The sequence below is a fragment of the Fomitiporia mediterranea genome, assembly GCF_000271605.1.
Source record: "Fomitiporia mediterranea MF3/22 unplaced genomic scaffold FOMMEscaffold_1, whole genome shotgun sequence".
Taxonomy (NCBI): domain Eukaryota; kingdom Fungi; phylum Basidiomycota; class Agaricomycetes; order Hymenochaetales; family Hymenochaetaceae; genus Fomitiporia; species Fomitiporia mediterranea.
This window is the reverse complement of record NW_006760386.1, coordinates 1746705-1772152: the sequence shown is the minus strand read 5'-3', so window position 1 is coordinate 1772152 and position 25448 is coordinate 1746705. Positions and strand designations below refer to the sequence as shown.

General features: G+C 48.3%; 10 protein-coding genes across 10 annotated transcripts; 6 read left to right on the top strand and 4 right to left on the bottom strand.

Moving 5' to 3' along the window:
• Window positions 1-52: 52 nt before the first annotated feature.
• On the top strand, window positions 53-1823 carry FOMMEDRAFT_164580 (argininosuccinate synthetase). The gene is made up of 7 exons (XM_007261561.1): window positions 53-179; window positions 239-318; window positions 375-434; window positions 487-552; window positions 615-697; window positions 752-861; window positions 914-1823. The coding sequence occupies exons 1-7, from the start codon at window positions 131-133 to the stop codon at window positions 1738-1740; spliced, it is 1275 nt and encodes a 424-aa protein (XP_007261623.1). The 5' UTR covers window positions 53-130; the 3' UTR covers window positions 1741-1823.
• Window positions 1824-1894: 71 nt separating this feature from the next.
• On the bottom strand, window positions 1895-7039 carry FOMMEDRAFT_101037 (uncharacterized protein). Its single transcript, XM_007261560.1, has 15 exons — window positions 6935-7039; window positions 6787-6883; window positions 6664-6737; window positions 6423-6606; window positions 5001-6373; window positions 4906-4946; window positions 4760-4849; window positions 4496-4708; window positions 4084-4440; window positions 3860-4035; window positions 3783-3805; window positions 3496-3727; window positions 2448-3438; window positions 2233-2392; window positions 1895-2142 (listed from the first exon to the last, which is right to left on the bottom strand). Exons 1-15 carry the CDS (start codon window positions 6951-6953, stop codon window positions 1922-1924), a joined length of 4251 nt encoding a protein of 1416 aa, XP_007261622.1. The 5' UTR covers window positions 6954-7039; the 3' UTR covers window positions 1895-1921.
• Window positions 7040-7245: 206 nt separating this feature from the next.
• FOMMEDRAFT_16297 (uncharacterized protein) lies at window positions 7246-9345 on the top strand. Its single transcript, XM_007261559.1, has 6 exons — window positions 7246-7852; window positions 7912-7953; window positions 8006-8047; window positions 8102-8164; window positions 8216-8283; window positions 8333-9345. Exons 1-6 carry the CDS (start codon window positions 7304-7306, stop codon window positions 9195-9197), a joined length of 1629 nt encoding a protein of 542 aa, XP_007261621.1. The 5' UTR covers window positions 7246-7303; the 3' UTR covers window positions 9198-9345.
• A 136-nt stretch (window positions 9346-9481) lies between these two features.
• Window positions 9482-10985, top strand: FOMMEDRAFT_164577 (uncharacterized protein). The gene is made up of 4 exons (XM_007261558.1): window positions 9482-9551; window positions 9606-9863; window positions 9917-10061; window positions 10112-10985. Exons 1-4 carry the CDS (start codon window positions 9488-9490, stop codon window positions 10806-10808), a joined length of 1164 nt encoding a protein of 387 aa, XP_007261620.1. The 5' UTR covers window positions 9482-9487; the 3' UTR covers window positions 10809-10985.
• A 2252-nt stretch (window positions 10986-13237) lies between these two features.
• FOMMEDRAFT_73412 (uncharacterized protein) lies at window positions 13238-13789 on the top strand (the record flags this gene model as incomplete). Its single annotated transcript, XM_007261557.1, has 2 exons — window positions 13238-13491; window positions 13552-13789. Coding segments are annotated over 2 exons (492 nt in total), but the record flags the coding sequence as incomplete, so codon positions are not given.
• A 189-nt stretch (window positions 13790-13978) lies between these two features.
• Window positions 13979-16168, bottom strand: FOMMEDRAFT_116035 (uncharacterized protein). Its single transcript, XM_007261556.1, has 6 exons — window positions 15868-16168; window positions 15648-15812; window positions 15491-15581; window positions 15353-15439; window positions 14598-15301; window positions 13979-14541 (listed from the first exon to the last, which is right to left on the bottom strand). The coding sequence occupies exons 1-5, from the start codon at window positions 16090-16092 to the stop codon at window positions 14928-14930; spliced, it is 942 nt and encodes a 313-aa protein (XP_007261618.1). The 5' UTR covers window positions 16093-16168; the 3' UTR covers window positions 13979-14541; window positions 14598-14927.
• A 393-nt stretch (window positions 16169-16561) lies between these two features.
• FOMMEDRAFT_16293 (uncharacterized protein) lies at window positions 16562-18014 on the bottom strand. The gene is made up of 5 exons (XM_007261555.1): window positions 17728-18014; window positions 17533-17609; window positions 16999-17463; window positions 16878-16938; window positions 16562-16817 (listed from the first exon to the last, which is right to left on the bottom strand). Exons 1-5 carry the CDS (start codon window positions 17959-17961, stop codon window positions 16749-16751), a joined length of 906 nt encoding a protein of 301 aa, XP_007261617.1. The 5' UTR covers window positions 17962-18014; the 3' UTR covers window positions 16562-16748.
• Window positions 18015-18113: 99 nt separating this feature from the next.
• Window positions 18114-19359, bottom strand: FOMMEDRAFT_164573 (RNA-binding domain-containing protein). Its single transcript, XM_007261554.1, has 5 exons — window positions 19299-19359; window positions 19191-19238; window positions 18881-18970; window positions 18526-18662; window positions 18114-18436 (listed from the first exon to the last, which is right to left on the bottom strand). The coding sequence occupies exons 1-5, from the start codon at window positions 19327-19329 to the stop codon at window positions 18242-18244; spliced, it is 501 nt and encodes a 166-aa protein (XP_007261616.1). The 5' UTR covers window positions 19330-19359; the 3' UTR covers window positions 18114-18241.
• A 1922-nt stretch (window positions 19360-21281) lies between these two features.
• FOMMEDRAFT_101026 (uncharacterized protein) lies at window positions 21282-22559 on the top strand (the record flags this gene model as incomplete). The annotated part of the gene is made up of 3 exons (XM_007261553.1): window positions 21282-21933; window positions 22007-22136; window positions 22198-22559. The coding sequence occupies exons 1-3, from the start codon at window positions 21811-21813 to the stop codon at window positions 22557-22559; spliced, it is 615 nt and encodes a 204-aa protein (XP_007261615.1). The 5' UTR covers window positions 21282-21810.
• Window positions 22560-23388: 829 nt separating this feature from the next.
• On the top strand, window positions 23389-24296 carry FOMMEDRAFT_150204 (uncharacterized protein; the record flags this gene model as incomplete). Its single annotated transcript, XM_007261552.1, has 2 exons — window positions 23389-23931; window positions 24030-24296. The coding sequence occupies 2 exons, from the start codon at window positions 23389-23391 to the stop codon at window positions 24294-24296; spliced, it is 810 nt and encodes a 269-aa protein (XP_007261614.1).
• Between the last annotated feature and the right edge of the window lie 1152 nt (window positions 24297-25448).

Here is a 25448-nt window from a genome sequence, read left to right as displayed (position 1 = left end):
GCTAACTTTTGAAAGAAAGAAAAATGTTGCGCGCCAAGTCTGACTCGGTCCAGCTGCGACTCGAGTCTTCTCTGCGTTCCCTATCCACGCCTGAAATATAGTAAAGAAAGGACTTGATCATTCTTGGACAATGTCATCGACAAAGGGTCGTGTTCTTCTTGCTTATTCTGGAGGACTTGGTGTGTATCGCAATCGATCTCACTATATGCATATACCGACAAGTTTCTTGCGTTTCTAGACACCTCTTGCATTCTTGCCTGGCTTATAGAACAAGGCTATGATGTGGTAGCATTCATGGCAGATGTTGGACAGGAGGAGGTATGCTGCGCATGTCATGTACTTCTACTGTATCAGTTATCAACTTCTGCTCATAGGATTTCGAAGCCGCTCGTGCAAAAGCGCTGAAAGTTGGCGCTAAGAAGTTCGTGCTTGAAGTATGCATTGCGCTGACTGTATCTTGCGCATGAGCTGAAAGCTGTGGCACAGGATCTCAAGCGCGAGTTTATTACGGAACTCATATACCCTGCCGTACAAGCAAACGCTATCTACGAGGTCCGCAGAAGCTATCATCAACTAAACCGTCATGACTTACCGGTAGCGTATTACTTCCGCAGAATGTATACCTTCTCGGGACTTCTCTAGCTCGTCCAGTCATTGCGCGCGGCATGATGTCTGCAGCAGAAAAGGAGCAGTGCGAGTGGGTGCAATCTGGGTCAGCTTGTCATACATATTTCTGACTAAATTAATTTAGCTACGTCTCGCACGGCTGCACTGGTAAAGGCAATGACCAGGTTCGCTTCGAGCTGGCCTTCTATGGTCTCAAACCTGACATCAAAGTCATTGCGCCATGGCGTCTCCCTGGTTTGTCTCTTGTGATCCTGCATGTCGACCTGTTTGCTAATTTACGTACTAGAATTCTACAACCGCTTTGCGGGTAGAGCTGCGCTACTGCAATTCGCTGCGGAAAAGGGGATACCAGTCCAGCAGACTGCGGCAAAGCCATGGTCGACAGACGAAAACTTGTTCCACATCTCTTACGAAGCAGGTATTCTCGAAGATCCTGATACGACTCCGCCCGCTGACATGTGGAAGCTCACCACCTCGCCTGAGGACGCGCCAACGCAGCCAGAGCGGCTGCGCATTGAATTCACCCATGGACTCCCCAGTAAAGTCGTCACTGACCAAAAGACCGTGACTGATCCAGTTGAGATCTTCCTCGAGCTCAACTCGCTGGCCCGCAAACACGGTATCGGCCGAATCGACATCGTCGAAAATCGTTTCATCGGTGTGAAGAGCCGTGGATGCTACGAAAGCCCCGGTGCAACGATCCTTCGAGTAGCTCACATGGATCTTGAAGGTCTTACCCTTGACCGCAACGTCCGTCGTCTTCGTGACACATTCGTTACTCCAGCCCTTAGTCAAATTCTGTACAACGGCCACTTCTTCACCCCCGAACGCGAATTCGTTACCGCTTCCATTCCCGCGAGCCAGCGTACGGTGAACGGCGTCGTTCGCCTCAAGCTGTACAAAGGCAACGTTGTTGTCGAAGGACGTTCTTCCGACGAAGGTCTTTACGATGAGCACGAGTCCTCAATGGACGAGCTTGGAGGCTTTGAACCGACTGATACCACCGGATTCATTCAGATTGAGTCTATTCGGATTAAAAAATGGGCACAAGCGAACATTCGCAAAGGACAGGCTGGGACGTCGCCCAAGGATGTCTATGGAAGTCGTGTATAAACACATCTACATCTACATTTCATCTTCAGTAAAAGAACCACATCCCATATATTCTTTTGTCAGTGTCATGGCATTGAAAATTATAGACATGCCTAAAAGATACAATTGTGTTGTATAATACAAACGAGTGGTGTGAGCAATGAATATAAATTATGTTTGTTGAGGTGAGTGTAAACCAAATTTAATCCGCTCCCGGGCTGTTCGGCTGCGCCTCCAATGGCGGTATCGATTCGGCACTAACTGAACGTGTCCGAGGTGGTGCCTCCAAATTACGCAACCTCATTTCCACAAGGAACTCGGAATCACGAATTTGCTGCGCCCAAGAGGCAAGGAGCGATTGGAGGGCGGTATACGTGCGGGCAAAGGCCGCTGATATGAATATGCCTGGGTAAACGTAGAGGACTGCGACCGGAGGGCAAGTTAAGCGTAGTAAGTACGGCTGTCCTGGAGACAAAAATGGCACGTTGGGTAAAGGGAAAGGAGGAGACTGACAGAGTGTGTTTGAATTGATTTTGGAAGGTAAGAGCCATTGCAAGCCGAGTACGAGAAGTATGGGGAGTAAGAGCATGCCGAGGAGACCTGCAGTGACAGGAGCTATAATGTCCAGAGTCACTGTGACTGCATTCAAACGACGCCAGCCATTGTCTCTCATCTGCGAAAACCATGTGAGCATTTCTAGATAGAGACCATTGCCTAACGACACTCACCTCTTTTAAAGCTGTGTCTATGCGTGTTTCGGGTCGAAGGCGCATTGTCGATAGAGCCATCTTTGTGTAGACAAGTCCAATAGCCCACGAGTCGAATACACCAATTTGTAGCGTCCAATTCGGGTTGATCATGACTCGCAGAGGATGGACGAGATAAACCTCGATGACTACGGCCAGCAACGTCGGAATAACAACACCAATCCAGAATGCTACCCAAACGACATTTCCGGACCATAACATGGCGCGTTTGAATACATAAACAGCATATTCACCCCGAGGTTCATCGCTGTTTGACCGCTGTCGTCTCTTGTCCATCCGATCCAGTACTGTTCCGACGAAATAACACCCCCATAACAAGTAGAAACCAAGCATGATAGAATAACCATCATGAACTTCCCGACCCAAGACAACGCTGAAAACAGCGCGGCCCAATAAGGTAGGGATCGCAAGCCCAGCTACGAAGAGTGACGATCCAACAATCCAAAGAGATACGATGAAGATGATCACTCGTTCTCTGAAGTGAGGTGGGAGGTATACTACCGCATAATCCTCTGAGGCGTTCCGCTTCGCTTTCTCAGCTTCGGCATTCTGCAAGTCCATAAGGCGTCTCCCGGCCTCGTCAAGCGGGTTCCCATCTCTGTCAACAACCACAGTAGCTCGGATCTCCCGCGGAAGTGATATATTGTCTTGAGCCGGAACTCGTCGGAAGCTGCCGTCGAAGGGCGGATTACCATCTTCAGTGCTCATTTCGTCTCGATTCGAGGCACCAAACAGGGAAGATAGCCAAGACAAGATGCATTTTGAAGGACGCATTTCTTCAGGGTGTAGGCCACCAAACATGTATGAGGTAATCCGTAATTGTCTCGCTGCGAACTTCCAGTACTTGGTGGCTAGTACGAATGCCAATTTGCGAGGTCGGAAATACTTGATGGTAGAGGGCATTACGATGTGAAGGAACAATAAGTCGACAGGAATATCCGACAGTGGTTCCCTATCGTCATGCATCAATAAAAGTTGTCTAAGTTGCGCATGCTGAAATGATGCTCACCGTAATTTCCAGCGCAATGGCAAGAGGAACCTTCCCCAAACATGCAAGCATGTAACCAATCCACCCATACCAAGTGCGACAACGACAGAATACATCATCGCACTGATTGCGAGCTTCCGCATTTGGAGAAGGGTTGGACGATCTAGAATGTCGCGAATGGGATGGAAGTTCTGATCCTGTGGATCCTTTATAAACCACAATCCACCTGGTCGTAAGATCTTCCTACAACCACCTGAGAAATTGTTAGATAAATGCGAGATCAAGTTCGGGATTGGCAATAGCCTTACCCAACAAAATAGCAAACTGATACCTATAAATATCGTTTGCATGAATACAAGATCGGGAGTAATTAGAGCACACGTACATGAACATAGTGCCAACCATCCAATGATAGAAAGTAGCTGTGACCGGAGCGTAGGCGAAGAAAGACATACGGGACCGGACGGTCGCATCTGGGAACAATTGCAGCGTGCAAAAATCAAGCATTACGCCACATCCAAGAGGAAATACGACAAGTTCAATCAAGATGAAGATCGCAACCTTCACAGAATGTCAGCGACAACCCATGAGAAAAGAACGGCATCGTACCTTCAAAACTATAAGCTGTTGTCGGATAGCATTTCTAATAGCTCTTCCGGCACTTTGAACATTCCCCACATTCAGGACGTTTAGATAGAATGCGAGCAGGATGCCCGCAAGTAAATAGCCCAGAGATATGGCAAAAAACCTATTTATGGACGCGTCACCGTTCGCCAACTCTATCCAACCGGCTTTTGCAGATGTAGCGTTCATTCGGACTCGTCTCCCCAGCCGAGCAAAATATGGCTCCAGGAATTGACCAACAGGTGAGTTTGCAACGTATTCCATGCCACGGATGATTGCTGATCCTTGACCACCAGCTTCCCAAACGAAAAACGTCGTCATACGCCTCGAGTCCAGAACAACCTATCAAAATGCAATTAGTTCAGTGCTGGTGAATTAATGAATCCTCAGATGTCACCTTCGATGTATTCGAAGCTTGCGAAGCGAAATGCCGTTCCTCTCTCGGAATCCTTGAAGGTGAAATATATTCTGACAGAGTTTCGACGAAATTCCTGATAGGAAGTCCACCATTAAAGATACCGAGAGCGATTAAGTCCACAGCAGGATCGGTGAAAAATCGTATGATACGGATCGGCCACTGAAGGAGATGCGCGATGCGAGCGGGCTCTAGCTGATACTTGTTCAGAAAGAGATGATGAAGTAAATGTTAATTTAGACATACAGAAAGTAATGCAGCAGTCTTCCCGATCGTGAACGGCAGCCAAACTGCGAGACCGATGGTTGTATCCAATACAAAAATCATTAAAGCAGCCTGTAGTTGCGTGTGATTAATATAGTGAAACGGGAAAATGGAGAATAGATACGTACATTTTGGAAAACAGTTGTCAAGGGTCCTCTCATTCCAACAGCTTCTAGGTGTGCATTTAAAATCTATGGCCGGGGAAAACTATAAGTTCACCCACCCTCTAAGGCTCCGTCGACGTCGTCGTCGTTAATACCGTCTTGTTCTTCGGCCACATCTTCAGGCTCGTTGTCCCCCTCCTCAACTGCTGGTTGGTCTGGCTCCTCTACAACATCCTCTTCATTAAGAATCTCGCCTACGTGGATCGGACCTTGCATCTCATTCTCTTCCCGGAAATATTCGTTCAAATCATTGCGAAAATCAGAATCCGCAACAGTTGCAATAGCAGAAGACGAAATCGACCCTCTGTCCGATTTGTGAGAATCGTCATCTTCGTAGGCATCCGTCCTAGATCCCGCAGACGATGTAGCATTCGCTTCAAATTCTTCGGGTGCGCGATACGTGGCGAGACTGGGTGAAGGCAGCACTCCCCCAGTCGGACCGTCAACATCTGTCAGAACTGGATGCGCAGCCATGGAGGTCGATGGCTCGTCAGATAGATCTATTATGGCGGAGGATGTAAAGTTGGTATTGGGCAGAGGTGGTCGCCGGGGGCCGGAGGATGACTCGGCTTCATTAGACAAGCCACCGCCCGGAGTGAGCGGGTAGGGAAGTCTTGTCGATGGTGTATAATGAAATAAATTTGCGCTATCTGGCGGCGGACCGAAGGTAAACGGTTGAGACACGCCTGGCTCATTCGGCGCTGCAGCAGGTTTTCCAACGGAGAAAGTAAATTCGAAATGGTCCGGGTTATGGTTCATCTCGCCAGAAGTTGAACGGCCTTTTCCTTTTGAAGAGCCATGTTCTGACACCGGCTCAGAGTCCTTCTGATCTTGACGTTCCAATGATGTCGAACTACTTCCGGCTATTCGACTACGCACTCGAGAAACGCGGGAGTCATCATCTCCTTCTCTGTCTGCATCGTCAACCGCACTCAGTCGCCGTTTCTGGCCGGGATGTACAGTTGCACCGTTCTCCGTCACTGCTAATGTGCTTCCCCCGGGAACATCAACCAAAGGTGCGCTTTCTTCCACGACTTGTTGAGCGGCATCTTCTGCATGTTCTCCTTCATTTGGCACCGCCGGCTCAGCTACCTCTGCTGGTGCGGGTTCCAAACCAGCTTCCATACCATCTTGCGCACCTGCCCCAGCAGCATCGTCGTCATCGAATACTCCGGGCCTAGCATTCTGTATGATCCATTCCCGAAGCAAAAAGATCCCCAAGAAGACCAGGACAATAAGTGACGCGATGATTTGACCGGTAAAAATATCCGCAGAGAGCGCTCGCCAGACAGGATAACTTGTTACCAAGCCCATGATAGTTTTATCTGGGGAATTCGTCCGGTTCTGGTCATCGACCAAGCTGAGGTTGCTGAAATACGAATGAAAAATTGGAGTCGAACTTGGCCGGGGATGATCATAAATCCACCATGCGCTGTAATCCTATAAGCAAAATATATCGGCCAAGAGATGCAAATGCATACATATTTTCACCCATGATGAAATAGAATCTCCAAGTCCAAACAGTCACATATGGCAGAAATGCTAGCCAAATCGTAGCCACCATCAACCCTCGAATCGCCATAATGCATGCCCAAAATGACTTTTGCGCAAACTTGCGCAAAAACAAAATGAAGGGGATTTGTCTTGGCATATTGTCAGAATACACTGCAAAACAGCTCGTTAACACCTTGATTTTTCTACAAGACAAAGAATCCGACGTACCCTTCGTGAATGAGTATTGATACTTGCACACGTCGCATGTTTTCTTTTTGCTGTGCGCTAACCATGTAGTCAAACTGAACAGAAATTCAGCGAAGGCGTAACACGAAGAGCTAGCGGACTTACCAATCTTGGTGGATGTACCGTATGGTCCCAGAGCATCTGCAGGGATGGAACAATGGAGCATCTGGCTCAGCTGGGGCGCTACAGATGCGACAAGTGTCTTTAACACCCATATGAGTAAGTGATTCGCGAACCAAATGGATCAACTCACCAGCATCGTCGTGCGTCATCCCGGTTTGCAGGAGAGACTTTTAGTGCTAGCCCGACTCTTTTCTTGTTTTCGAACGCGGCTCAGCGACGGGCTCTAGAATGATTTTGTAAAGTAAACGAATGCGGCTGCAGCAGACGAAGATGGTCGAAACACTTACACAAGGACGGGGAGAGTCACGTAATTGAGTCACGGGATCCAAGCCACTCTTGAATAGACACGCGTCTGTCACGTCACAAAAGCACTAGCGCCGTTACACACAGTCTGTGACCTTATTACATTTACGCGTCTTCCCTCTGTGCCGATAGAGCCAACCGCTTCACGTCACCAACGAATTGTATCACACAGCCTTCGCCCCTTCTACCCTACAAAATGTCTTCCTTGCTTCTCACCTCCGCTCAACGAAATGTTAGCAACCGTGCTGTCGGACATCACAGCAGAATTGGTCCCAGTTCCAAACGCGCCACCGACAAATCGCCACGGGTATTCATCGAAAACAAAGGATTGCGTTCAGCAGGCGCAGAAATCGGCGGCAGCAACACTTTAGCATTTGCTGTGGCGAAGAAGAGGAAAGTAGACTTGCTGGATGATGGCTCAGAGTCTTCGGCGTCAGGTGGATTAAAGGCTTGCCGTTCGTGCGGAAAGGCACGGAGACATAAGGTCCCTAAATTTACGCGCCCCGCTTCCCCTGGCAAGACCAAGGTAAGAAGCCAAAGGTTGACAGATTCAGCGCGTGAAAACATATCCGTTTGTTCGGTACATGAGCATCCATCTGGACCGGACGTCTCTAAGACAGCTGGCGAGAAAAGGCTGCGGCTAAGTCGAAACACAGACTCAGCTCAGAGACCGAAGCCTGAAGGTTCTCAGCGAGAAGAGGACAGCGGAGGACAAATGAAAGAAGAGCTCTCTGCGCTTCGGACTGTACGAACCAATCGTCCATTCTTTCTGGATTCCGACCAACTATTGAGATTTACCCATAGGAAGTCGATCGAGCACGAAGGGTGATCCAAGCACAACAGAAGGTGATTCTCTTAAAATACTCGCTTTCCAGACCTGTAAATGACGTCGTTTAAGTCAATGAAAGATCTGGAGAAAGAAGTTGGGGCGTTGAAGAGGGTACGATGCTTCTACTTTCTTACACGCAGAATACTTGAGAACCAACTTCCTCAGATGAATCGTAAACAGGGGAGTCAAATCGACAATCTAAAGTCGACACGCAAGAAATCCGAGGACGTATGTGCATTGTGTATACGGCTTATCGCCACACTAACTTGGTAACACTAGCAATTGAATTTAGTTCAGGAAAATCTCCAATGTCAAATTTGTTTGGAAGTGCTGAGCAAGCCTCACACGTACGTGTCCAGTTCTTCTTGCCCTTGCCGGCACCTGACGTCAGATAAGTCTCGTCCCTTGTGGGCATGTCTTTTGCCAAGGGTGCTTACAAAGCTGGTTTCGGACTGGTCGACAACCCGGAGAAGACGACGATGACAGAGAGAGGGTTCCGACCATCTTCAGGATAAAAACCTGCCCGTGCTGCCGCTCTCTTATCCAGATTAGGCCAGTTCCCTTGTTCATTCTCAAGAACGTCCTTTCCGCATTTGCTACGGAGAACCAGACAGAGAACATTACTCCTGATGAAGAACCCTGGAAGGACATATTTCCTTCAGAAGCTGACCTATTGGATGATGTTTCCGACTCTGACGACTTCGACAGCGAGGATGCTTCTACGTCATCCAGTGGTGACGACGAGTATATCAGACAACGTATACTCGTAGTTAGCGAAAGCGAGGACAGCGAGGACGAGGACGAAAATGAAGACGGAAATGACGTCGGGGATGACGAGGATGAGGGTGACGAGACTTCCAGTTCTGACGACGATGTCCCTACAATGCATCGACCGGCTAGGGCACTAGCACATTATCGCAATGAGATCACGCAACGAATGCACCCGCAAGCCTCTGCAGAGCATCTACAACTTCTGCAGCGTGGTGTAAAGCCACAAATGATTGGTCGCTTCCGTGTCCGGTTCGATGCTCAAGAAGGAATCGTAGCGAGGATGCGCTCGGGAACGGATGTATACCTGGGCTGGAACATAATGCTGCCCATGGAAGACTTTCCCGATGGCCGGATTTTCATGCGATGGGTTGCAATAAACGTAACCGAGAATCCAGGAAGCTGGATTCGCACGCATACTGGACGTCGTATCGCTTTTAAACGCCTAATACCCAGATACCAGACTACTGAAATACTTGGTTTTGGAGCCTAGAATCGTGGTTCAGACGATGCCCAAAGGTCGTTATAGATTAAACAATGTTGAAGTATAGCGTAGAGCCTGCTGCATGTAAGAGCATCGCAAGTAGATATTTTTCCACCCTGTTTATAATCGCTCATCACAATAACTGACTTCGTTCAACACCAGTGTATTAAGTACATAGAGGAGGTTGTAATTCATGATGATTTGCTGACATAATCAGAAAGTTTGGACATCGTGAACGAACGAAAGACGCGGATTCGCGGAACGGGATCGACAACAAAAGCTCACAGTCAACACTCACCATGACTGCACAAGCCGTCCCGTCAAAGCCTCTCAAATTATCTCAGCTGAGCCCTGAGGAAGAGGGTCTGTATTGCCTATGATCCCTGAAGTATTGCTCTCATCACTTTCCCTCGGCAGACACTCTCATTCACGCCCGAATCACAAATGACGAGAGGTCTCTTCGGCGTCTTACGAAGAAATTTCATTCCTATGCATCTATAGCATATCCACCAATAGTAGAGACCGCTTCCGCTGCTACGTCGTCCGTGGAAGAGGCACGGGAAGCATTCTTGATCGAGCTGGCGAGTTTCCAGTTACTGTTACGGAAGAATCGTATGGCGTGTAATGCCGAGCGGAGACAAGTGGATGTGTATGAACAAGAGAGTGCACGGATAGGTTAGTACGTCTCTAGCTCTACCGAGAAGCATCATGTCTAATTCCCATTGAAGAAAACGAACGCACAAGTCTCAAGCAAGAGATCGAGGAGCTGAAATTGACGCTGGAACAAGCACAACTTGAGCGGCGAAGGAAGATTGAATACGACCAGATTGCGGAGAAAATTAATGGCCTTCCAACAAGGGATGAGCTTGAGCTGTGAGTGGCGTAGTGGCTCGTCGAGGGCTCCACTAAACCTTTGTCTTCAGGTCGATATCTTCTTTAGAAAACGACATTCAGGTCACTAAAGACGAACATGAAACGCTAAATCGCTCTATTCTGGCACGAAAGGCTGCTCTGGACGCAATCATTGCAGATATTGGGCGATTATCTGTGTTAGGAAAAGACGTCCCAAAACTCGACGCAACCACTTCTCGCGCGCCTTCCGAACCGCCTGATGCAGAGCCGGAGACTAGTGCTTTAGGTTTAGACGCTGACGCTTCAGGTCCCGCGGCTGCTGTAGAAGGCGAGGGCGATAAGTCAGACGATGCAAGTATGAAAAGGAGTGCATCACTCAATCCTGCTGCAAAATCGTATTCACCACGACCTTCGACTCCGCTTTTGCAAACTGCAACGCAGCAACTTCGTGTGCAGAACTCAATGTCTGGAATTAGTGCGACTGGACTCACACCGGCGGTTTCGCGGGATGCAACACCCGTGTTCACCCCAGTTGGTGGTCCGGATAGTAGCCCGTTATCACCAGCTGAGGAGCCACAGTCTCCGCCAGGGGACGATAAACGTGAAGAAGGCGAGGAGAACGAGGAGGGTGAGGAAGCAGAGGATATTGAAATGGGCGAGGTATCAGAAGAGAAGGCCGGGGTTAGAGGAAGAAAGACTGATGAGGATCGAGAAGAAGGCGAGGCAAGTGACGAATCCAGTGTCTTGTCTGACCCTCCAGATGAATAGGCACCTGCGGATTTCATGTCACTCCCTTGATGTTTTAAACATTATATTACCATTCTTTTCATTATGTGTGCACTCGTCCAGCTGCCAAGGTTTAATATGCATCATCTTATTGGTTTAGACATTGAGCTTCCTCATATTCCGTTTTTCAATGCGAACCGAATGGTGGCATGTGCAGGACGAAATATCATTTTTTGTGCTTTGATAATTCTTGCAGCAGTGGTATGACAGAGACAAGCCTTCATTGGGTCTTCGACACGAGAATTATTAGTATCATGTACCACCAAACCGTATATATAAAGGCCTAAAAAACGTGAGTATCCTTGAGTCTTAAGTATATTTTATTTGTCGAATCGACTCGATGGTGATGTGCCTGGAGATCACATGACCGTTCTCCTCGCCTCGGACGCGTGACGCGATACGCGCACACTCTGGCTTCGCACAGCTAAACCACGACGTTAATGCTGTCTCATCTGTCTTGCAACTTTTCTACTGACTTTCTGTCATCACCTGAAACTTGAATCGTATCTTCTTGTTTCGTCTCAAAGATCTCCAGTATCTTGCTAAGATACTGGGGAGCTGGAGAGATAGCTGCTTCTCCTTGGACAATTGCGCGTCTAACAGCTTACTCGAATGGAAGAGATCTATACTAACTTAAACCGAGCTGGACTCAAACTAGAAGAAGCAGCGTACGGAGCGAACACGCCGTTCGGATCTAGTCAACAATCCTATTCAAGCTCTGACTTGGGCTCTTCCGAATATCTCGAGCGTCTCAGGAAGACCGGGAATTTCGTAGCGAGCACGTCTTTCAGAAAATCCAGAGACAAACTCGTAACCGAAATGGACGGGACTGCGCGTGGAACCGGTACGAAATTTGAACACCTTGGGAAGACATCGTATAGTTTTGGCGAGTCATCGAAAGCACATAACCCCAGGAAGTGTTCTATGTCCTCTTCCCAGTCTTCTCTATCAGGAAAAGAAAACGGAAAGAGAGCATCGAGTTTAGAGAAGACGACAGGAACGAGGCGCACGAAGGAGGGACAGAGCCGCAAAGTCTCCGCAGTAGACAATCGCAGAAAAGTTACGGTTTTAAACAGCATGGACAGCGACTCGTCCGACGAGCTTAACCTGAGTTCATCGAGCCAGCCCATTGAAAGTTTTGCGAAGCGTCCAATACGGGGCTCTGACAAAGAAGTAGAACCTCCCGATTCTGACTCGGATGACTACAGGCGGCAGAAGAAAATGCGCTCGGGTCGGGAAAGTAATCGTGCTCGCTCCAAGTCGAAAAAAACCTCGCCATCTCCAACGTCAAAATCCCAACATGACGAGAACATCTTCGATGCGATGCCGCGGAAGAAGGGAAAGATCCAGCCACGTCCGACATTCGGAAAGAACCACAATTCTAGCACTATCCCGGATTCGCTAGGCTCCTCAAAGGAACCAAATGGGAACAGACGAAATGTTAGTACTTCCAAATCTCAGGCACCTGTATCAAATACTAACGCTAAATATTCAATCAACGGTTCTATTACCACTTCTTCGTCTTACCAGCCCATACAAGCCTTATTGGACGAAAAAAGGAGAGACGAAGAGACTCCTCGTCCAAGAAGGTCTGTAAAAGGTGTGTTCTTCGTCTCGGCCCGTCTAATTCGCTATCGCTCAACATTTCGCAGACGAGACAATAAGTACATCGGTGCTGTCTGAAAAGGCACCTTCAAGCAGTGCAGGTAAGCCAGATAAGGCAATGTTATTTATAGATAACTTTTTTTGATAACGTAACGTACTTTTCCAGACGACTCAAAATACAACTTAGCACCATTTCCTCTGTTAAAGCATGGATCATCGCACAAGCATACGAAGGACAGAAAACAGCAATCAAAGAAGCAAAACGCCGAGCCCAGAAGCAGCGATGAAAGCGGAAGCGAAAGCAGCGACGACCCGTTGTCTTGGAACCACAACGACGAAATCATAAATCGTGGCGGATTAGCCCCGTTTCCTATGTCCTTACGAGACCGTTCAAACACTTCAAGCTCGCCTAAACATGAGCTTGGGAGTGGCACTGAGCAACATCCAACAAAGAGGTCACGGAGATCTGACATGTGAGGCACCCAGTTTCGATCATTGTCCGACATTCGGTCGAGCTAAAAACAAAACTAATGTTGTTTCAGCATACCCGATGTCGACGTCAGTGAATTGTCCTTCACGCAGCTCGCCGACCGTCGTGAGTACGCGCCTGTAATTGTTTGAAGATCGATATTCATATGCTTGACTTGATAGCCGACCCAAAGACGCTATGCCCCTATTGCGACATGCCTTTCCCACCAAACCCATCGCCCCTTCTCCTTGACATGCTGAAACGCATCCCAAAATATCCAGATGCACGGCCGTCGAACCCGCTTGGGCTAACGGCTCCTCTTCTCTCGTATGTGAGCATGTGCCAGCGCCATAGATTTGAAACGCAGCTCCTTCCAACTGCGGAAGAGGCAGGTTGGCCGACATGCATTGACTTCACAGCACTCCCCAAGCGAGTGATTGCTTTGCGGCAACGCCTGACAGGTATATTACATGACAAAGAAAAGAGTGTTCTTTGGCGCGAGTTGAAACAAGATATTGAAAAGAAGGGTGCCAGGAAGGCAATGGGCCTTTTGGACCAATTCAATACCTTTGAGAAGAGTCAGCCTGGATAGTAAGTGCATCCGTTACTTTTGATTAAATACGTCACTTAGAAACATTCTTTTACTAAAAGTTACGGAGAGCAAGGATCTATCATCATATCTCAAACGCTAAACAATCTGTTTCCACCAGGCACTGTCGACGCCGATCGAGTCACACCTCTCACGCCTGCTGAGTTCATCCGACGCATTCTTGTACCGGAATGCGCTGTGGCGCTAATTCAGGAGGACTCTGGATGGGGAATGAGCATCGAGGATGCGATTCGCACGATGCGCGAGAGCAGCACTTATGGAACTGCCATGTTCCCAGATTTGGACAACCTGGACGGATCAAATTCTACGAGAGGTACTAATGATGGACAGTTAATTGGCGACGATATAGTCAAAGAGCGCGTTCGAACCAGACGTAAGGAGATTGCCAAAGAGGAGCACCTGGAAAGTATCCAGCGCAATCAGGAAAGCGGAAAGAAGAATGATAAATTGCGAGTTTCCAGGGGGGACAGAGTTATTGTTATCGAACCGACTTCGCAGCATTCAGAGGCCACTGGAAGGGTAAAGGCAAGACCGAAAGCAAGGTCGAAAGCAGGGTTAAACAGCGGTGGGAAGAGCGAGGGTGTTATAGAGCTCAGTGATAGCTCTGTGTACCGTACTGACACGCCCGTTGCACGCCGCACAAAGAAGAGAAAGAACGGCAAAGCATCGGAGACAGTATCAGACTACGATATGATGGCGACGAAATCCAAGAGCTCTCCAATACATCACCGGGTAAAACGGACGCCGACATCGAGAAAGCCATGCCCTAGACCAGTTGCCCGTTCTGAAGCAAATGGTTCTAGCTCTCCTTCGGACTCAGAATCGGCCGGCGACACGAATGAAGCTACTCCAAGGCCGTGCAATCGCGTAAACAAGGACTATCATGGATCTGATCTCGACATTGTAATTCCCGGGGAAGATAATCGATACGAGAAGTCTGCAAAGGATACGAGAACAACTTCAAGCTCCGCTTCTAAACTGAAGGGGTCAGTGATGCCTTTACGAGCAGCAAAGTCACGAAAGATGGGAAAGTGAGTGTCCCCCTGTTCGAGTTCATACGGAACTTATGATACAAATTAATCTCAAGGCAATCGGTGTTTAGATACACGATGTGGGGGGAAGATGATAGTGAACTCGGAGAGAGTGATTGTACCACACGTTCATCGAATTCGGAGGCTGTGAAAGGTAAGAAGAGGGGTGTGAAGAGTTTGTCTAGGGAAAACTCCAGTTCTTGGCTCTTGAGTGAAGCCGACACCCCTAGCAGCACGCCTACAAGCTAAGTTTAACACCTGTCATGAATTGTACGTCCATTTTTACGACGTATATTACTGCCATCACGGAACATATGGAAGCGTACAGAATAGATAGAGTTCATCCGGATCAATAGCGTATAGTGTCCAAACTAATATCAGTGTAATCAAGCAACTTCTTCCAACTCAATCTTAGAGACGGCCTCCGTTACTGACGTTATGAGGGGTTCGCCTTTCGACTCCTCAGGGCCATCAGCTATTCGTTCTTGCGATTTACTTCGCGAACTCGATCGTTTTCCACTACTTCGTGATCTTGACTTTTGCCGTGCTGACGAGTTACTGGTAGCAACCGTGCCGCTCCAACCAGGAAGCGGCGCACCACGTCCGTCTGTCACTCGTTGAAAGAATTCCGGCAGCAAGTAACCGGTCTCGTCACCTTTAGTTAAGACGACGCGGTTTGCCGAAAGATAAAATCGAATTCCCGCACGGAGAGCTTTGTCCAGATCAACGTAGATGAGTACCTGGGAGTTATTACGCAAGCCTACAAGAGATACGTAAGGAAAGTTGAAGAACTTGAGCAATATAGACTGACCAGGTGTAGCTCTTGCTCCCTTAATATGAGAGACGTGTTGAGCAAGATGGATATGGGTACGTTTCATTGGCGATAGCCCCTCTTTCTCTGAAAGAAATAATCAATGGACACTCTTCTATAAATTTACGGGAAACCTACCAATCTTCTGCCAAGCTTGAAGATTCGTCCCGTGAACTGCCATGGGTATCTGACCTGCATCTGTGATTTCGGCAAACTCGAGATTTATATTCTGTGCGAAGTCCGACATGGCATGAGAAAATTGCGAGCGAAAGCAAATGTGCATGGTCGTGCATACCTTCATTGTATGGCCCTGATTAGCCCTTATCCACCAACAGTCTTCCACTGCAGAACTCTCGCTTTCGCTAGTCTCAAATAATAAATGATACCGCTCCTTTGCATCGTGTTGCACGATTCGTTCCAATGTCTGGAAATTCACATCGCTAAATCGTGGTAGGGCCAGCTGTATACCAGCCCAGTTCAGCAGCCACTAGCTCCAAGATACGCTCGACACTCACCAAGTCCCGTACTCGTGAATAACCGTCTGGACGCACTGCTAACCCCTCCGTCTTCGCTCCGTGGCGCAGAACCCACGAAAGAGTTTTCGATATCCGTACGTCCTCGTCATCTCTCCTATCTCCTCTTAACTTCGGACCCTTCTTATAAGCATTTCGCGAGGACCTTTCTTCAGCAGCACGTCTTTTCCCGCGAAGTTCCTGTTCCCTTGCTTCTGCTCGCTGCATTTGACGGAGTACGCGTTGCCAGAGTCTTTCGTCGTGTGTACTATGTGGGCTAGGAACTGCTGTCGAGAGCCTTGAAAAACTAATTTGGACTCTTTTTGACGGTAAAGCTGTTAACGTTAGAGCTACTCTTGCAAGTCTCATGAACTGATAGTTTGAGTTGACTCGAAATGATTCTGCACTGGTCTAGAAATAGAAACACCGATGCACGTGCAGTGATGGATTTATTTTGTGCAGTGCAAGGAACTTACTGTATCGGTAGTGTAACCTACATGTAACATGAATCTATAGGTACTCCGCTGCAAGGCCTGGAAATACACTGGGATGAAATTATCACAGGGTCTTTTTTACTTCTATATAACCGGGGTTGAATGTGGATTATCAATTCCTGTCTCCTTGCATTGTTATTGGCATCAAGCGCTTCTGCAAAGACATTGGATTGTACTCATCCCCAGCCTCATTCACGTATAAACGGGCTCATAATATCAGCAGATTGACAACAGAGTTGTACATGAAAAATATACCAGAGAAATCAGTAAGAACGAGAGACGTCGAGAGTAGCCGACACACAATGAACGAAGTGTCAACGCGGAGGGAAAAAGAGATAAAAGATGGCGTAATATGATCACTATGGGGCGAGAGGGGATCAATGAAAGTATTCAGTGCGATTGGCCCTCATCTCCGTCTGTTGTTCTCCATCTAAGATGTGTTTCATAGAAGTCAAGTAGCTGTGTTGAAAATTCTGTTTCAACACATGGATATTCTGACAGCAATTGAACAAAACTCACCTTCTGGGGAAACCTCTTTCTGCATTGCTCCGATGGTTCACGAACATAATGTCCATCATTCCTAGAGCATGAAAAAAAATCAGATGACCATCTTATGCAGTGACAAGAGAAACTAAAGCACAATTCAAAGAAGATCATTAGCTGCTCATCATGTTGTTCGACAGTGGTAACATTCTTGACAACATCTTCCCAACTCTTCATGGATCCCATTTTCAGAGCCTTCATACTTGTGTACGGTCTTGATTCGTTAGCGTCTGCCATTGTGACGCTGTCATCGTCGTCTGTCCTGTCCAATGCCGCGAGGGCACCGCGCTTTCCTGAGGTCGTTCCGTTCGTACTGTGAGCCCCGCGCGACTTCTTTGCCTTGCGAGCTGAGTCACTGTCATCTTCATCTTCATCGGAGCTTGCCTTCCTTCGGCCACGTTTGGTTGTCGATGCACTCTCTGTGCCAGCACTAGCATCTCTGCCAATTCTTGACGCCTTCGCAGAAGCAGGCTTACGTCCACGGACGGAAGACAGCCGAGTAGCCGACTCTTTAGCTTTTGCCCTCTTTGCCAGAAAGTCATTAATGAGGTCCTGTGCATTCCTAATACATCAATCCGTAGACTGTCAGCAACGATGTGATCGAAGCCTGAGCACGTCGCGTCACACTCACCCTGCGTCTTGTTCCGGGACCCAACTGTTATGCTCGGAACTGTATCCTTTCCACTTAACAAGATATGCCCACTCGTTCTAACAAAATAAAATATAGCAATGCGCTCAGCGTTGACCGAAACTACAATACTTATCGAAACACGTTGCAACGTGTCTCAAGATAGACACGAAGAATCACGTCACACCAAGTACACACCTTTTTACCAAACATACCCCGCTTTGAATCGAGAATTTCCTCGATCTCGTACTCTTCCTCGTCCTCTTCTCCATCGCCCCCTTCCACGTTATGATCCTGGTCTGATTTATCACTTGGTTCGACCTCGACAGCTTTCTTGTTGTTTGAGCGATTGCCGCCCAACGAGCGTGATTTTGGTTTGGTAATTTCACCAGCAGAACCATATGACTCTTCTGCATCCTCCAGCTGGGCCATCACTGCGAGTGCGTGTACTAAACGATGCTGAGCTGAACTGGTACTGACGTGGATAGCTTTTCGCTGTCGCGAACAGAGTTGAGCAGGGATTCATGCAAGGCCACGTGCCAATATTCGTCACGTCACAAGCTTTGTGTTCCCACGCATTTCCAGTTACAGTCTTAAGTAAGGCTTCTGCCACTACAAATACGAACAAGGCGAATGCAGACATTGTTGTAATTCCGACAAGAGGTCGAACACAAGTATAAGAACAGCACCAATGAACTAACAAGATATGCAGTCATCGCCTTCTTCCCGGACTTGCGCTGCGTCCACGTCCACCCCGTCCACGACCACCTTGTTTCGGACCAGAAGGCGGTGGACGAACAAACGCGAAATCGCATTCGAGGTCCTGCTCAAGCAACGTCGACCCAGTCGCGTTGGTAATCGCTGCTTGAGCTTCCGCCAGCGTCTCATATTCAACAAGAGCATAGCCCTAGAGAACGGGTGTCGACAAAGGCATAGACGGTAAACGAATCAGTCCAAAATTCACAATTCCGGTAAGAAGGCTTCTATACAGCATACCTTTACATAGCCAGTTCGCCTATCCAGGTTGAGGTGTAAATTTTTAATTTCCCCATACTCTCCAAACTTATCCATTAAGTCTTCTTCAGTGGCCTCCTCATGCACGTTCGTGACGAAAACAATCCAGCCCTCCACGGCTAAAAAATGCATAAGGAAGGGCGCGAATGCAAAACATATGAACAGCGCCATTTGCATGCGCGGTATGGATTTGTTAGGAGGAATATTCGCATCAAAAGGCGACATTAATGAACGCCGCAATTCCAGATCAAATCAATTAGTTGCAAGATTTGCGAAATATGGAATGAGTTGCGTCAGCGGCGGGGCTGTGTGAGAGGTAAGAAATCTGATCACGTACACCGCGCAGCTTTGGTGTCCGCAGCGCTGTTCACTGTAGTCGCGTCGACTCGATCATACGTCGGCTCAGCACTTACCGCGGCGTCGTCTCCTGCACAGGCGTAGGCAACAATATAACATCGGAAACGTTAATCGCGTGCAGACGCATTCAACAAGTCGCCGATCGGGATTTGCATAAGGACGACCAACAGTTCCATATGCCAAAGGGAAGAAGCCAAAATACACACGAAAGGTGGTGCAAGTGTTTCAGAGATGCAAATCAAGGTCAGGCTGAATGTCTTGTCACCTATTCGGTTGCTAGAACGACATACCGCCAGACTTTTGGAACCCGCGGCCTCTCCGACGGACGACACCGCCAACTGAGTGAAGCAGCACAGGTCAGAGGCACATAGCAGTCCAAATGAATGACCAGAACGCACCATCATCGATGTTCATCTCCTCGTCCGACATGGTTGTCGATAGTGATTGAAGTTGAAACGTGTTCGACCTTGGATGAAGAAAGGACGCACAAGCAGAGTGACTGGCGGACTGTGACTAAGAGTCACAGCCTCTTGTAGAGGTCATGTGATCTATCTCAACGGTAGTGCCCGCAATTGCGTCCCAGTCTCAACATTGCTAACCGAGTACTGCCATCCATGAATTTCTGCGACGGTAAAAGGCAAAATGTAATCAGGGTCCGCAGCACTTTATTCCGAGGAGCCTCAAACTTATTCCAGAGTGTGGTACGAGGGGAGTGAAATTTCTTACTCCAAGTGTTTCATACCTCTCTTACAAGATTGTACCACTCGCACAAGACCTTGGAATACCAATTACAGCCTTCTTCAAGAGTCAAGTATTGAAACTAACGCTTAAAGTTCGAAATGCAAGTTTCTTAAGATAGGATTCAATCCGTTTACGCGTATCACCGGAGCGCTGACTCTGCGGTCACCCCTCCGCAATTCCTGCCGAAGTGCAGTACTAACGTGATTCCGATATCCTGAGAAAGGCCGTAGTGCGCGTATTCGAGACAAATGATCTCGTTTCCATTGCCAAGGTCGGCGTGAAGATAGCCATTAGTTGCAAATGCGTCCTAGAACATTTATAGAAATTTTGATTCGCACGAAAGTGACTGTAGCGCTCGGGTTGAGCAGTGCATGCGCCACGGCCTAAGCGTATGCTCATGGGAGACTAAGCGGGGGAGAATGCAAGGCCTGTCAGTTCATCGAGTAATTCCTAGCGCTTGGAGAGGTAAGCTTTCTCAATCTCAAGGATGTGGCAGGGTGGTGGCGAGGTGTCGGCCATTCTGTAATGCCACAAGTTATTCACGGATTCGGATCGTTGCAGGTTTTGGTGGATATCCGGTGCTATAACGAATAGCAACTGGTTTGAGTGGCTCTCCTGTAAGAGGCATGGTCATAAACGGTCACGCGAGTGCCGGACCGAAGCGAGGAGATGAAATGGGACGGCTAATTGCTTGCGACCAGTGCTTCAGAATGATCCATGGGGAGAGGGAGCCTTACATCTGCAAGATCTTCCGGTAAGACGATGAGTGGCGTACATTACAGGTCATTTTCATGGCAGTTTATGCTGCGTGCACTGTCTACTTTATTAATATTATAGTGTATAAATGGTGGGAGTGGATGTGATCGTCGGCTTCTTAGTGGAATTTCTCGAAGCCTCCGCGTGCACTGCATTTAGAGCCTATAGGACGCAAACAGATGGTACCCAATTAACTATCCAATAATAGAAACTTAAATTTACCATTGTTCTTCTCAATCTCCGCGACGGTCTGAGCCACTGGACTCAAATACTGAAAACTTCCGCGTACGGGATGCGGAAGAAAACTGTATTGTTCTGGAATATTATGTATTAATGTGCTCACCGCCGGGACGAATGACTGGGATAGACTTCAGCGATCTACCGGATCATGTCGGCCCTGATGGGAACAGAGACGAACAACACCAGAGGAGAAGCTCTTGTAGTTCCTTCTTTGCGTCCGCTAGACGACTCTATTAACGGCGACCGACTCGGACGGTGACCTTCGGAGGCCTGCGCGGTCGAGTGCCCGCCTAACCGGCCACAACAACGGCTCTCACGGCTATGGATCTGACAGAGCGGCTCAGCTCAGACGTGGCATCAGCACTCAGATGCTGTCTCTGACTGCCGAGAGGCCTCCCAAAACAGGACCAGAGGCCGCTCAGTCTCGTAAGAACTGAGACAACTCCCTTTTTTGCCGTCGGAGGTACACCAATTAGAGGATGCTGACACTTGACGACAAGCATCAGTCCAAACTAATGTCCTTACAACACTCCACTAGTCTTTCAATGAGGTGTTTTCCCCCTCCCGGTTACAGCTCAAACAACTACCTCTAGCATCTTCTTGTGCCTTCGCTCAACTAGACCTCATAGCATGAGGTTGTCAAACCTTCAGTGGTTGTCTAACGATGAACTGACTGACTGGTCCCGCGTTGCCCACCATCCTCGCTTGGCGAGTACGAAAGGTGGCGATCAAAAGCTGTGCTCTGACAAAAGTCCCCGCCCATCCCCAGCGATTTCGCGCTAGCCTCATCGGATTAAATTTGCGCTCTCGACTTCTCCAAGCCTCCGTTGATGCGGTTTAGGCAGCTGCCAATTGAAGCGCGAGAAACATACATCTGCTCGTTCCTGAATCGCTAGCACAGCACGCGTACTATCTAGATCATCTTGCATTTTCCCCTTCGGTTATGCGATCTCGCGACGATGTCTGACCGTGGAAGACTTGCAATTTAGCGAGGATGGTCGGTCCCAGACCACCTCCATTACGTCGTAGCCGTTTTGATCTTGCTCCTTTTTCATCTCTTTGGCTCCTTCACCGGATACATAAATCCGAGCCCATGTTATCTCTATCCTCCAGTACTCCCGATCCATCCTCTTCCGACGTTGTCCCAGCAGTTGACCCTAACGACCTTTCGTCATGAACGGTAACGGTGCATCGTCCCTCATCCACCATCCCTGCACTGTATGCTGCCGTCCAACCACAATGTGGTGTAGTCGTTGCCAATTTGCATGGTACTGTAGCCCAGAGCACCTCTCGAGTGTGAGTAAGCGTTCAGCCCTGTTCAGGGTTCAAGGGTCGTTTATTTAAGACTTACCATTTCACTCTTTTGTAGGACTGGCCTCGCCACCGTCGTGAATGTGTTGCAACGCCGATGCAGCAATCCTCGCAGCTTGTCATCCAAACTCCGCCCGCTGCGCCTGAAGTAATGACCGTCTCCGCTATTCTCTTCGTACCAAATCAAGGTGTGTACCTCCCATTTTCTTTCGAGCACTTGCTGGAACTCAATTGCCGGTCACGCCACAGAGCGTCCGCAGATTATCAACGTAAACTGTCAGCTCACGCGCAAGCCACATTCGAGTTCATGCCCTGCACCCCTTGTTGGCGATTACTTTCAGGAGTCGCAACCGCAAGCGCTAGTGCTTACGCAGGGTCTCAATGGAGAGCCGCTGCGCTTCCCGTTGCACATCTTCTACTGTCCGATGTCATTGCAGCGTGGCTCACCCGTAAATCGCGCTATATACCGCATCACTTCTGGTGCTGCGGCTCGTCAATGGCCCGGTCCAGTCGTAGTACTCAAATTCAACGGATCCCGCCGTCAGAGCTATTCTGATGCAAGCACGAACGACCTGCCTGCTCTCTCAGCATACTTCCTTGCGTTCAAGTGATTGGAACAACACATTGTGCTGACTGCCGAGTTTTTCGGGTCGCGCGCGACTAATTCGGCAGGGAAGGTCGGGTGTAGGCTGGGACGCACTCTGATCTGCTGAAGAATTCAAGCAACTGACAGGACAACGGTCTACGAAACTAATAGAAAAAACAAGCTTCAGTACACATGGGTCGGTGTGGACTTGTCTTACATGCTCCGTAAGTGAAGCTCACTGTATGCTTGCTTAGCAAAGACTCATCATTCTGTCCGAAGATCCGGCCTTGTCATCTCTTTCCGTCTTTCCTATCTCGCTCTTGCATCTCGTCGCATCATATTTATCACGATCAATGCTGATTTCCATGGATACAACTCTGCGGCAGACGTTCATTCTCCACCCCATCCTTCTGTTCGTCAGCTTTCATTCGCGCCCGAACTGCATTCTACGGTATTTGTAAAGCACCTACACTTTGATCCATCTGAAGCAACTTCACTTGGCCAATTGCGTCTCTCATTTCATACCCCACATTGCATTATTCCCGATTCTCTCTAGGACATTGGGTTTCATCTAACTTATTCCAACTACTCATTTCCTGCCTATAGTCTGCTTGTATAGATGTCTGCCATCGCTTTGCGCATAATGTTTATTGCCTAAATTAGTATTATAGAAAAGTGTAATCGCTTAATGAAATATTACCTATGCCCTATTCATTCATCATCATGAAATTGCTGGCGTTTGTACTCCGTCTCTTCCCATCCTAAGACCAAATAGTGAAGTTGAATACGTAAAACACGACACACTAAGCAACGGGACAAAGTTGGATTCAAGTAACCTACTTCTCGTGTCGCCTATGTTCAAAGCATTCGACATCGCTTGTGGTCCATCACAATTGATGGGGGGATGGAGCGTCCGAAATACTGATTGCTTGCACCAAAGAAGGTCCAAGTCTGATCCAAGAGGAGCTTGCATGCGATCAAGCGCGCAAAGAACGCCGACAAAAGTTCCGTCATTGACCGTCTCTGCGAAGAAGCGCCTGAAATCCGTTTGGCGCGGAGCCAGAGCGGAAGCTACATGGACGACGCGTATCATATCTATCGCACGTTTGAAATGTCGGAATGCCGATCATACAAAGGTCCTTTTCATGCCATGGACACGTCAGAAGCAGTATTTAAACGCCCTGATAAAGGTTTTCTGTCGTCGTCGGTACCTGAGTGACATGCATCAAGGCACAGGCATGAAGTTTATATGTACACTCCGCGAGTGCTTTAGATGTGGCATGAGAGTGAGAAAACTGCTTAGTTTGCGATTCTTCCAGTCGGACTGTCATCGTATTGGAGATAGTTCGGGTCGATTGACAACGCGTTACCTTTGCTACAATGCTTATGAGATGGATGTGAGAGCTGGACTGGACAGCAAGCCTCGGGGGGTCTGATTCTGGTGTCTCGACCAGAGCTGATGCTGTTACATGTCTGGAGTCACAAGGCATAATAGGCGCTGAGTATCAATGCAGCTCCTCGGCATCTGCATATTAGCAATGAAGTCATTGAGCGATTTGAGCTCGAGAAGCAGAGTAACAGAGTTGCATTGAGGGTCCTGCGACTGCCGATGCGATCGCTGCGCTTCATTAACGACTTTGACGAATTTTATGTGGCATGGAGAAATCGGCTCATTCAAACAGATCCAGTGAACATCCTCAGTCACAATTGTTATTCAGAAAATCGCTCGACAAGTCAGAAGAGACTTGTCACCATACTCTGATGGCAAGCAGTAAGAAAAGGGGTAGCGAGCGGAGAGACAGGGCCGGAGAAAAGAAGAGGCACAAAGTACGCTATTCCGCGAACGTGGTTTAAAAATCGCTGTCCAGGATCAGCAAGAAGAAAAGAACCCATCAAAAACGATCGCAAAAAGGTAGGTCAAAAGAAGTTCCGGGTCTGGTCCGTGACACTGCTTGTGATCCGCTGTCCTTATCTCACGCTTGTCCGCTTCTTGACAAATCCGTCCTATGTCGCCGTCCGTTGGAAAATTGAACATGCGGTCCTTTAGCTAGCAATAGGAGCGACCTGGGAACCTGTGAACATGCCGAACGTACCGACTGAAACAGATTTCGTTTCAAAGCCCTTTTGCTGAGTCACCCACACCAGATTAAAAATAATAAGGTGCGGCTCTGGTGACTGGTGTGGGAGGTATCAGGCATCGGAATCTCAGGTGAAACGGCTCTCTCGGGAGGATGGGAGCATCATGGAACTCCGTTGTCGATTTTGGAAGTTCCGAGCCATTTTCCTACATCTTGGATAAAGGCAAAAGGTCTCGCTTGGGAGGGGTAGGCGGCGAACTTTTTGACCTCCCAGCGCCGTGTGAACTTAGGCGAAGGCATGTGCATTGTCTGCGAGGTACCATGATTTAATTTCTTCGGCAAGAAAATCGGGTTTGATAAAGTCAAGTCTCACGAGGCTGGAAGTGTTTACTGCGCTCTTGATGCGATGGGATGGAAATAAATGTTGAAAATGGTCAACTCAACAATTCATCGGAGTTAACGATCTCGTGACCTTCCCAAGTCACGTCGCGACGCGCATAGTATCGCGGTGATTCTGAGTCTTGTATTGTATCCATCCTATCCATGAGGAGATCCCATCTCGAAGAGAGGTAATTTCTCGATTAAGATAATTCTTCATCTCCGTGTCCTTAGCCCGAGCTTCTGCCGATTCCACTTAACTGTCCCATTTTGCCCACACCCACAACTAAAGACAGAAACCCATTGCCTTGAAGTAATCTTAATTACCTCCAGCAAATGTTTCAAGCACTGTGAGAGACATCACGGAGTGGATAAGCTCAGCTTTTACCTTGTGGAGCTCATTCAAACTGAGCTCATATGACCGCAGCTTTAGCGCTTCGAATTTGTTCATCATAGTG